We start from the raw sequence: 13,309 nt of genomic DNA, 5'->3' as shown, positions 1-13,309 counted from the left end.
TAAGCTTGCTTTCTTGCATCATATGCCTCTACTAATGCTAATGCTGGCTGTGTTTTCCATATAACAGCATTTCTCTCAAGATAATCCTGCAATACTTCTTTAATTACTGACTCCATTAATTTTCCTGGAAGAGAAATCAAGTTTATAGGTCTGTAATTACTCATTTCACCCTTTAATCCCCTTTTTTGAATAGAAAAGACATTTTCACATTTCCAGTTTGTAAGGACATCCGTCCCAAATCCAAGGATACACTCATAATTATGGTCCAGGATTTGCTTACTTCTTAACTTTAGTATGAACTTTGGATTGGTTGTAATATTTCTTTAATCATTGTTCTATGAAAATAATATGGCATGTCAATCTTTTTAGGTGCCAACATTTTTCTTACATCTGATAACATAAAGTTAGGAGACTTTGGTTGCTGCATCAAACTCATGAACCATACCACTATACCTGGAGAATTATCCGCTGTAATGGGAACACCTGGTTAGTATTATATTTTCTTTTTACTACTTTTTTCTTAAAGTTCATTGAGACCACAAGTTGCTTTGTTTCTTCTCTTTTTAATTTTTTTTTTCCATAGAAAACTGTGTACAATTTCTGTTTGTAAAAGCTATTACATAAAAGGAACTTTATGTAATTCTTAGTAGTACTTTCTGTGCATGATGTAACTATTGGGGAATTGCTCCAGCCTGTTGGTTACATACACTTACTGCCAAAATATTAGAAACTTTACCCCATTTACAGGCATGGTCCAAAGAAAATAAACTCAAATTTACTTTCCCTGGTTCAGATTTGAATTCCATAGTAATGGCTGAGAATTATAGTAGATTCCTTTTAACCACTAATTGAATCCATGCTATGTAAAATTAAAGTTGTAATTCAGGTACATGGAGATCTTACATGATACTGAGATTAGATTTCTAATATTTTGGATATCAAGTGTCCTTGCCAGTAAATTTGCACTCTTCCTTGGTAAAATAAAATCGTTTTCCTTGTTTTCAGCATTACATTAACACTCAATTAATTCAGTAAAAAAAACACTTTACTAGATCAGAAGGAAAAGAAACCTTTCTTTCTTCTCTTAGTTTTTACTTTTAATACTAACCCACTACCACTTGGTCACAAAGGTGGCAGGGCTAGTAACCTGGAAGGGAAAAGCTCTCCCTTCCAGGGCAAAATAGAGCAAACAGTTCCTAAAACCCAGAAATCTACTGGATGTATAGATGAGACCCCTACAGGGTGAAAACAGTCGGAGACTAATTTTGTTTCATCTAAACATCAAAAGACTGATGTAGCCAGAATCAGAACTCCAACTTGACCCAGGAACAATCTCTTGGCAAACTCTTGCCATTTCTAGTGCAGAAATGCCTAGAAAGAATAATAGGTACACCTAAGATAGTTTGTTGATTAAGATCAGGAGACTTACTGGTTGAAGTTGCCACTGCTCGACAAACTGAGCAACTACTGATACTAAAAACTTTTGGTGGAATTTCTGTTACAGTTTCACCACACGTTTCCCTGAACACATCAAGAGGAGTCATCACCGAATGGGATCTCATGAACATATCAGATGAAGAGCTAAAAAAGGAACTACAAGACCAAGGAGTCATCAGTGTTAGAAGAATAATGACAAGAAGGGCAGCATACTTGTTCTTACTTGGAACATAATACTCACTTCCGATAACCCTAAATCACCAACAATGATCAAAGCAGGTTATCTTAACTGCCATGTTAGAGCGTACATTCCAAACCCCTTACGCTGCTATAAGTGACAGAAGTTTAGGCACTCGCAGACAGTCTGCAGAGGCGCAGCTGCCTGTGCTACATGGGGATCTACTAAGCACATGAATATTGATTGCATAGCAACAGGGGCACCGCCGTAGACAGGTGGGAAGGATCAGCAGTGTGTAGCACACGCTTCTTGATTAGACCGGGGTTCGAGCCCATCACCACCAAATACGGAGGATGCGGAAAGGTCAGGGAATGACCACCGCATATCCCAGAGCAATATGGCTTTATTAGTTGCTAATGCTCCTAAAAAAACCATAGCAACAACACCAAGTTGTCCTAACTGCAGAAAGCCCGTCCGGCATTTTCCAAGGAGTGTCCCCTCTGGAAACAGGAAAAAAATGTACAACAGTACAAAATTGAGCACAGTGTCACCTAGACATTGTGCTCAATCCCCCAAGAGGCCAAAAAAGTCCTTTCCAGCCTTGAATGCTAATAAACCAACCTATGCTCACGTAACCAAAAAACAAATAACAATTGCAACCCAAACAGTAGTAACCATACCACCAAATGAATCACTATCTGATTGAGCAAGGTTAGTATTGGCCACCATTCCACCAAACCAAACAGCAAGCAAAAAATGCAAAGCTATAAATATGCTGATTACTGTACAACCAGATGATGCCACTTCTGGTTGTACTCACTTCTGATGCAAACCAAACAGACAGCATGACTTAGAAGATAGCTCACAGCAAGATGAATAGGTATTAGAACTATTCACTAACGAGGATATGGACACGGGAAAACCCTTCTTTCCAAAGAAAGGGAAAGGGAAACCTGAGCAAAACAAACCTTTAGCCCCTCGGAAACAAATCGAGGATTCTACTAAATAAGTAGAATCTACTAAACAAATCGAGGATAATGCTTACATTTCTGCAGGTGGAATTGAAGAGGATATCGCAGAAATTTAAATGACATACAAGATCTCTTCACACAATATGGACCTATCACCCTCTGCCTACAGGAAACCAATCTAACACCACATATAACTGTTTCTCTACTGAACTACATAATTCATCAGCAAGATCGTGTTGTAAACAACCTGAGCAATTATGGAACATGAAGTTGTAGCATTGATAATCAAAATCAAATACCCTCCAAACCACTCCCATTAAAAACAAACCTTGAGGCAGTTGCAGTACAAGTCAACATTGATTTTGACTTGACTATCGTGTTGTTATACTCCCCCTAATCAAAATATAAGCTATGCTGACCTAGAAAAACTAGTGGTACAACTTCCTCACCTCTACTTCATCCTAGGGGACCTCAATAGTCCTCATCTATTATGGGGAAGACAAACGTGGACAAATTATAGAAAAATTACTTGACCAGCACAATTTTATTACTCTCAATAATGGTGCACACACACTTATATGCATTTACCTACAGGATCTACTTCAGCTATTGATATCTCTCCATGCTCAGCATCCATATATCCTCTATTTAAATGGACTCTTCATATCAATCCGCTGGGTAGTGACCATTACCGAGTGATATGCCAGATTGATACAAATGGAAGAAGGTTATCAAATTGTAGCAGTGTGCTTAATGATTTTGTAATAACTGAGAGCAAAGTGGAGGAGAAATTGTTGAAGTTAAACATAAGAAAGGCACCTGGGGTGGATGGGATCTATCCAGTTATTTTAAAGGAGGTGGCAAAGCAACTAAGCAAACCCTTAGCCATAATTATGAGAGCATCCTTGGACTCAGGGGAGGTTCCCACGGACTGGAGATGTGCAAATGTGTCCCCAATTCACAAAGGTGGATCGAAGGGTGACACGAGTAATTACAGACCAGTTAGTTTAACTTCTGTTCCGGGTAAAATAATGGAGTCGCTGGTTAAAGATGCATTGCAGGATCATCTAGACAAGACTGCAGCAATAATTCAAACACAGCATGGGTTTGTTAAGGGAAAGTCTTGTCTGACAAATTTGATTGGTTATTATGATGTGGTCACAAAGGAACTGGATGCAAAAAATAATTTTGATATCATATACTTGGATTTCAGGAAAGCTTTTGACACTGTTGCGCATGGAAGACTACTGTACAAATTGGAGCAGAATGGTATTAAGGGTAAGTTGCTACATTGGATAAAAGGATGGTTAAGTGGGAGAAGACAGAGGGTGGTAATCAATGGGTGCTGCTCTTCGTGGACTAATGTTATTAGTGGAGTCCCACAGGGTTCGGTGTTGGGTCCACTGTTGTTTTGTGTATTTATCAATGATATTGATGAAGGTATATCAGGCTTAATGTCGAAGTTTGCAGATGACACAAAGGTTGGCAGGGATGTTAATGACAGTAATGGCAGTGTGCTACTGCAACAGGATCTAAATAATTTGGGCAGATGGGCTAAGAAGTGGCAACTGAAGTTCAACCTTGACAAATGCAAAGTACTGCATATGGGTAGAAGTAACCCCAGAGAAACGTACCAACTGTGTGGTACTACACTTAAGGTGGTAGAAAATGAAAAAGACCTGGGAGTAATTGTGCAGTCAGATATGAAGTTTTCTGAGCAGTGCAGACAGGCTGCTAGGGCGGGTCATGGGGTTTTGTCAATGATATATAGGAATTTTGCTAGCAGGGAAAAGGAGGTGATTGTCCCTCTGTATAAGGCAATGGTCAGGCCACGCCTTGAGTACTGCGTACAGGTCTGGAGGCCTCATTTTAGGAAGGATGTAGATTTGCTTGAGCGTGTACAGAGAAGAGCAACACGATTGGTGAGGGGAATGAAGGGATTCTCTTACCAAGAGAGTAGTAGTAGTAGTAGTAGTAGTAGTAGTGGCACTTGATGCAAGAAAGCAGTGTAGGAGCTTATGCAGCATCAGCCAAAAAAAAAAAAAAAAAAAAATCACACCATACCCTCCAATTGCCTGTCCAGTTCCTCCTTAAATTTATTTAACCTATCAACTTCCACAACGACAGATGGAAGTTTGTTCCAGCAATTAACCACCCGCTGGCTAAAGGCAAATTTCCGCACATCTATTCTACATCTATCCTTTCTTAATTTGAACTTATGTCCCCGTAGGTTCGTATTCTGAACAAGTGGGAGGATCCCATCAGAATTCAGCGTGCTCAACCCATTCAAGGCCTTATAGACCTCAATCAGATCACCGCGCAGGTGCCTAGTCTCCAGCCACTGCAATTTGCAGAACTTAAGCCTCTCTTGGTAAGAGGATCCCTTCATTCCCCTCACCAATCGTGTTGCTCTTCTCTGTACACGCTCAAGCAAATCTACATCCTTCCTAAAATGAGGCCTCCAGACCTGTACGCAGTACTCAAGGCGTGGCCTGACCATTGCCTTATACAGAGGGACAATCACCTCCTTTTCCCTGCTAGCAAAATTCCTATATATCATTGACAAAACCCCATGACCTGCCCTAGCAGCCTGTCTACATTGCTCAGAAAACTTCATATCTGACTGCACAATTACTCCCAGGTCTTTTTCATTTTCTACCACCTTAAGTGTAGTACCACACAGTTGGTACGTTTCTCTGGGGTTACTTCTACCCATATGCAGTACTTTGCATTTGTCAAGGTTAAACTTCAGTTGCCACTTCTTAGCCCATCTGCCCAAATTATCTAGATCCTGTTGCAGTAACACACTGCCATTACTGTCATTAACAACCCTGCCAACCTTCGTGTCATCTGCAAACTTCGACATTAAGCCTGATATACCTTCATCAATATCATTGATAAATATACAAAACAACAGTGGCCCCAACACCGAACCCTGTGGGACTCCACTAATAACATTAGTCCACGAAGAGCAGCACCCATTGATTACCACCCTCTGTCTTCTCCCACTTAACCATCCTTTTATCCATTGTAGCAACTTACCCTTAATACCATTCTGCTCCAATTTGTACAGTAGTCTTCCATGCGCAACAGTGTCAAAAGCTTTCCTGAAATCCAAGTATATGATATCAAAATTATTTTTTGCATCCAGTTCCTTTGTGACCACATCATAATAACCAATCAAATTTGTCAGACAAGACTTTCCCTTAACAAACCCATGCTGTGTCTGAATTATTGCTGCAGTCTTGTCTAGATGATCCTGCAATGCATCTTTAACCAGTGACTCCATTATTTTACCCGGAACAGAAGTTAAACTAACTGGTCTGTAATTATTCGTGTCACCCTTCGAACCTCCTTTGTGAATTGGGGATACATTTGCACATCTCCAGTCCGTGGGAACCTCCCCTGAATCCAAGGATGCTCTCATAATTATGGCTAAGGGTTTGCTTAGTTGCTTTGCCGCCTCCTTTAATATAACTGGATAGATCCCATCCGCCCCAGGTGCCTTTCTTATGTTTAACTTCAACAATTTCTCCTCCACTTTGCTCTCAGTTATTACAAAATCATTAAGCACACTGCTACAATTTGATAACCTTCTTCCATTTTCAAACTGTAATGATTCCTCACGTGTGAATGTAGATGCAAAATACTCATTCAGTTTGTTTGCTATCTGAGCAGGATCATCAACAGTCGAACCATCGATGTCAAGTGGACCAATCATATTCAGCCCCTTCCTTTTAGAGTTTATATAAGTAAAGAAATCCTTGCTGTTTTTCTTAGCATCTTTTGCCAAAGATTTCTCGTAATCCGCTTTTGCCTGCCGAACCTCCTTTGTGACCTGATTACAGACTAGCTTATATCTGCTACAGGCTTCTGCGTCGCCTGATAATTTATATCTATCCCATGCATTTTTCTTCTCTGTCACGAGTCTCATTAGTTCATTTGATAACCATTTAGGCCTAAACCTTGAACAATATTTCTTCATCGGTATGAAAAGTCTAGTAGCTTCCACGATTAATTCCTTGAATGCTTCCCACTTAGAATTTACTGTTTGTAACATCGTCAGTCGATCCCACTGTACAGAATTTAAAAACTGTCTGAGACCACTGTACTCCCCTTTACGGAAGCAAAAACCCTTTCCTTTACCCCTGACGGTAGTTACCTCTTTGAGTAAATCCCACTTCAGCACACTGTGATCACTGCCACCTAGTGGTTCCTTTATCTGCAAATTCTTAATACACGAATGATCACTGCTGATAACCAGATCAAGAGTATTACTTTCTCTGGTTGCCTCTCGAACATGCTGCTGCAGAAAACAATCATCCAATAAATCCACAAAAGTCTGACTAGTGTGTGAGTGACCAACCCACAAGTTCCAGTCAATATCTGGGAAGTTAAAATCCCCCATTATAAGACATTCTGATTTACTGGCCCACTCTATTTCTCTGTACAATTGTTCATTGTACTCATTCGAGTCATTAGGCCTATAACACACTCCTACTCTTATTTTTGCTTTTGCAGTGCTTATGTCACACCAAACTGACTCAACAGTGCACTGTCCATCTATATCAACTGGATGCACTTCTTTTGATTTTATGTTTTTCTTAATTAACAGCATAACACCTCCTCCCTTTCTGTCCTGTCTATCCTTTCTGTACACATTGTACTCCCCAAATTCCAGTTCTGCATTCCTTATATCTTTGTGACACCACGTCTCTGCTATCCCAACAATATCCGCCTTTGATGTCTTGACCAACACTTCAAATTCATCTTAAGGCTTAAGTTCTGCAAATTGCAGTGGCTGGAGACTAGGCACCTGCGCGGTGATCTGATTGAGGTCTATAAGGCCTTGAATGGGTTGAGCACGCTGAATTCTGATGGGATCCTTCCACTTGTTCAGATTACCAACCTACGGGGACATAAGTTCAAATTAAGAAAGGACAGATGTAGAATAGATGTGCGGAAATTTGCCTTTAGCCAGCGGGTGGTTAATTGCTGGAACAAACTTCCATCTGTCGTTGTAGAAGTTGATAGGTTAAATAAATTTAAGGAGGAACTGGACAGGCATTTGGAGGGAATGGTGTGATTTTTTTTTTTTTTTTTTTTTTTGGCTGATGCTGCATAAGCTCCTACACTTGCTTTCTTGCATCATGTGCCACTACTACTACTACATCCCTCAATTTTCTAACAGAACTGTCAAGTGGAACATTTTTCAAGGCAAAATGGGATATATATACAAGCAATACTAGAAGAAAAGCAAGTCCAGCAAACATCCATAAACTTGGCTACAGAATATATACTACAGGCAAATACTACAGGCAACAGACCAAGCGTTTCCAAAGCAATCCAACAAAATATAAGCATGCTCAAAATTGTGGTGGAATAATAAATGCAGCACGGCTAAAAAAGAAAAGAACAGAGCAGCGAACATCTTCGGGAAGTTAACAACAACTGCAAATCTCATCCACTTTAAACAGGCTCAGGCAAAAGCAAAACATATTAGGCAGGCTAGCAAAAGAGAAGTGTGGAGCTGTTTTGCCTCCACAATTACAAAACTACAAAAGTGTAAGTGATATGGGCCAAAATACAACATATGTACTCAAAACATCCACACATCAACCTTCCCATACTCAATGTAAACAGTTGTGATGTTACAACACCAGTGAAGATTGCGAATACATTGGGCGAATCATTCATTAAAATCTCAGCCAAGACATCTTATCAGCCTCCTTTTCAGGTACACAAGACACAGGCTGAGAAACATCCCATCAACTTCAAATCAGCAACTAGTGCTGTATACAGTCTCCCTTCAAAATGTCTGAATTGCCCTATGCTTTAGCCATCACCAAACTCAGTGCAGCAAGACCAAATGGAATACACTACATCGTGACAGCACAACTTACTGAACCAGCCCTTAAGACATTGTTACTTCTTTATAACAGAATTTTCAAAGAGAATGCCTTCCCGGACAAATGGCATCACGCTTATGTTTTGACATTTCCAAAACCAGGAAAAGATCCTACAAATCCACAACATTATCGACCTATTGCACTCACCAGCTGTATGAGCAAGGTCCTGGAAAAAATGATTAATGCCTGCCTAACCTGGTTTCTAGTTCAAAACAACCTACTTAACCCAGTACAATGTGGTCCAAAACAACGTGAAAGCAGATACACTCTTGACTTACTGATCAGGGCAGAAATAAGCATCTGTGATGCCTTTGTACGAAAAGAGAACCATGTCATGATTCTCTTTGACGTAGAAAAAGCTTTTGACACAGCTTGGAGGTATGGCATAATGTGAAACTTCAGGTTCAGTACTAAGTGCCACCCTATTTAACATAATAATGAACTTCATAACACAGGATCAACCACAGTGTCCACTACCCTGTGTGCCGATGACTTCAGTATCTCCTGCCATTCACCTAATATGCGAATGGTAGAAAGACAGTTGCAGGGTGCCATCAACAAAGTTGTGAAATGGTTCCAAAACAATGGTTTTCGCCTCTCATCACAAAAGACTGTCAGGATACACTTCTGAGGGAAGCATAACCTACATCCAGACCCAGATCTTCACCTAGCAAATAAAATCATCCCAGTGCTTAGTAGGTCCACTTTCTTGGTGTGGTTCTTGACCAAAAACTTACCTTGTTCGAACATATAAAAGAGCTCCGGATTACTTGCCTTAAGAAGCTAAACATCTTAAGAGTACTATCTAACACAACATGGAGAGCTGACCATTACACGCTACTGCATTTGTATCATGCATTAATACGCCTAGACTACTGCTCTGTGGTCTACAGCTCTGCTAGACCAAGTGCCTTACATTGCCTTGATACCGTACACCACAGTTCTCTTCATCTCGCAGTAGGGGCATTCAGTACATCGCCAGTCCAGAGCTTATATGCTGAAGCAACTGAAACCTCTTTACATCTACACTGACAAATGCCTCTGTTAAATTGTGCAGCAAAAGTCAAAGGGCAACTGGACAACCCTACTCAGAATGGACTTTTTTTGCCAAAATGGGGGAACTTTTACAGAGCCTACCCATCTAAAAATCCATCAACAGGGATACCATCTGTGTTCCCTGCTCAGTGATTGGCAAATCGACCTTAGCATGATACAGCCTACTACTTCTCATACAGTCCCACCTTGGATGTATCACATATTGCTGTGCGACCTATCACTCACCTTGTTGGGGAAACACACCTTATCCCAGCAGAACATACAGCAAATTCATGCCGCATTGAGAACCCAGCATGCAGAGTCAGAGTACACGCCAATCTACACAGACGGATCTAAAACTGACACCCATGTTAGTGCAGCAGCAGTATTTCCCAACCTTACCATAGCCAAGAAACTTCCCATTGATTGCAGTAGCTACACTGCCGAACTCTATGCATTAAATTTCACCTTCTCAACAAATATTTTGCACAGTGTTATCTACACAGACTCAGTTAGTGTTATCCAAGCTATACAGCAGAATAAAATCATCAAAACCCCTTACTCTTACTCATTTGGAATACCATGGCCAAGTTAAATAAGAACAAACAACAATTTCTCTTCTGTTGGATCCTTGGTCACATTGGAATTGCTGGAAATGAACGTGCTAACTGAGTTGTCAAAACTGCTACAGATCCTGTAGATCATCCCTTTAACATACCACTCTCCAATTTCAAGTTAATTATAAAGAAGTGATGTCTGGAGCAATGGCAACATATCTGGCAAAATGAAGTTGGTAACAAACTACTCCGTATAAAGAAAGATTTCAAACCTTGGAAGTCGAGTATACATGAGGACAGACACAAAGAGGTAGTATTAGCTCGACTGCGAATAGGTCATACACACCTAACACATCTTTATCTTCTTGCCAGCACTGATCCAGTCCCACCTTGGATGTGCACAGTGCACAAAGTGCAACACTCACCCCAAATACAATACTGAGCAACAAGCTACATTTATCTCATTTTCCCCAATGAACACCTCTTTCAGCATTTCTCATCTCCTAGCAGATGCACCACATGACCAAAATTTTTAGTTTCCTCAAACAGATAAAACTGTTTGACATTATAAACTTGAATAACATCTATACAGATATAACTATGTATTTAACATCACCATAGTTAGGTGCATTATGGCCTTACTGCCCTTGCGCCATATAAAGCCTACAAACAAACATATATATACAAAGTGGCAGACAAAAAAAAACTGTCATCTTAAAAAAAGTAACATTTGTAGTGAAATTTATAAGATATTGTATGATTACAGTAATTGCAAGGTATTGCATTAGCCGTCTATAAATATGGCTTTGGAAGGGTATACACGCTCATTAGTATCCTGTTTTGCAGAGGTGTAAGCATGGCTCCATATGTTCAGTTGACATCGTGAAAAAAAAGTGTAGCTGTTACTCTGTCCCAGTAAGGGCATTCTATATGTGCTTATCACTGATAAAATAGGCTGCCACCAATCAACAGTATCCCTGGTGCTGAAATTAAAGCATGACACCAGTGATGTGAAGAGAAGACCTGGATCAGGCCATAAGAGAATGACTACGCCTTCCCGAAGATCGATATTTGAAACGGCTATGGCTTCGTAATCGCCATGCTAGTGCTCCTGATCTAAAACTGGACTTTGAGATGACCTCTGGTATTTAAACAAGTGCCCGAACTATCCAAATACAGCTTTCGCAATGTGGTCAGCATGCCTATCGGCCCAAGAAGAAGCCTTTTTGACCCAACAAATGAGGAAGAAGCGACTTGCTCGGGCTAAAAACGCATGTTTCATGGACAAAAGAGAAATGGAATACCGTCATCTTTCCTGACGAATCGAAATTCAACCTGCATGGCTCGGATGGGAAGTGATATGTCAGAAGACGAAAATCAGAGGCATACTATCCTGACTGCATAAACACCAACTGTAAAGTTCCCCGCTGGTCAGATGATCTGGGGATGCATAAAGAGCAAGGGGTGGGGCGAATTAAGTTTATTAACGGAACAGTGACTACAGAAGCCTACCCTGCTGTCTTGGAGGAGTGCCTAAAATCCGTTATTAGGGATCACCACACAAACATCCAAAACTGCATTTTTCAACAGGCCTCAGCACCTTGCCACACAGCAAAATTGATGCTATTAAGTTTAATGCTATTTAGATTTAATGTTGAGTTTGTCTTCTTGTCTCACAAAGCTTAAAACATATGGCAATGTTTTCCCTTGTTTTTCTCCTATAAGGTGCAGTCATACCCGGGGCCATTGCGATCCCATGTGCCGCCAGTAAGCAAAATCGAATTTGCTGCCCCAAAATATTTGGATTAAAAAATAAAATAATACGGAAATAAAATAGTATTAATTTATTGAAAAAGAAAAGAATTACAAAATATCTCACATATAGTATAAGGAAACAACAAACAAAAATAACAAAATCCTTGTGAAATTCTGAAAATAAACTAAATTCTAAATCACAGCAATCGTACTCTATCACAATAATAAAATAAAAGGAAAATTATACAAATTTATGTTTTCTTTCTTTAAGAGATGCGAATTTATTAATTTAATTTATGTTTATTTATTCCAAAAGATCATTTTCTATTGAAATTATTGCCAAATTAGAGAGTCGTTGTTGACACATTGTCGATCATAAATAACTTTTGATTAATTTTAAATTTGAAAAACTCCATTTACCTGAGGCAAAACTGAAACTGGTAAAGTAAGAAAAATTTTTAATGCAACTGCTACATTTGTAAAAGTATCTGTAAAATCGTTTTTAAAAATATGTTGTAACAATTCAAATGGAGTAATATTGTCTTTAATATAAACCTGAAGTACTCTGAGTTCTTGAAATAATGGTAAACCATCAATATCAGACTCATCATGATCAATGTCACTTAATTTAATATGTAAATCTTTGCAATGATTTAATCATCATCTGACCATTTTTTAATTCAGAAATATAAAAGATTTTAAATATTTATACATGTTCTTTCATATTTGTAAACTTTTCAGTTAAGGAGAAAATTGCTGTGCCCATAATTTCAAAGAAAAAATTAATTTTGAAATTTTGTTGCGGATCCTGAATAGCTTCATCTCTACTTTCATAATCAAAATGACATTTTTTCAGTCTTTTTCTTACAGTGCTTACTTCTGGAAACGAAGCTTCAATGCCAATGATAGTAGCCATATTATTAGCCGAATCGAGAATTTTTTGGAATTCTTCCTCTGTTCTATTTAATTTAAAATATTCCGTGATATTTTGTAGATATTCAACAGCTTCATGTATATCAAAATTCATTTTTTTGAACATTTTACTTACCGGATTAATTTTATTTAAAATATCATGCCAAATTATAATTGAACAAAGAAATTTATAAGATGTTATTTTTAAGGCTATTGATTTAGCATGATTCCTTGTTTCCATATCTTTATTTTCGTCTTCAGTGATTTCAAGTAAAGCACAGTCATCTGTTGAACATGACTTACATTGGACGTTGCATCCAAAATCATAACAAAATATTTAGCTTCTCTAGTCATTTCTAGTATTTTATTTGTAATATTTTGTGAAATTATTTCAATAATTTCATTTTATATTTGGTCACCCAAATAATGCACGATATTTTTTGATTCAGATTTCTGAACATGGCGAATATGTTCTGCCATAACTGAATCAAATTTAGCAGTTGTTTCAGTAAGTTTTAAAAAGTTACCATTGTCATTTTCATATAAATCTTTAGA

General features: G+C 38.8%; 1 protein-coding gene across 1 annotated transcript in view; it reads left to right on the top strand.

Moving 5' to 3' along the window:
* LOC150081426 (mitogen-activated protein kinase kinase kinase 4-like) overlaps positions 1-13,309 on the top strand; it is a 350,096-nt gene that overhangs the window by 272,829 nt on the left and 63,958 nt on the right. The window contains exon 14 of the mRNA XM_090380199.1: positions 370-486. Coding sequence (XP_090236325.1) covers positions 370-486 — 117 coding nt within the window. The remainder of the gene's footprint in view (positions 1-369; positions 487-13,309) is intronic.

This window comes from Mastigoproctus giganteus, chromosome 8 (assembly GCF_048544385.1).
Source record: "Mastigoproctus giganteus isolate SK-2022 chromosome 8, ASM4854438v1, whole genome shotgun sequence".
NCBI lineage: Eukaryota > Metazoa > Arthropoda > Arachnida > Uropygi > Thelyphonidae > Mastigoproctus > Mastigoproctus giganteus.
The sequence above is the reverse complement of the archived record's forward strand: the minus strand, read 5'-3'. Positions and strand labels throughout refer to the sequence as shown.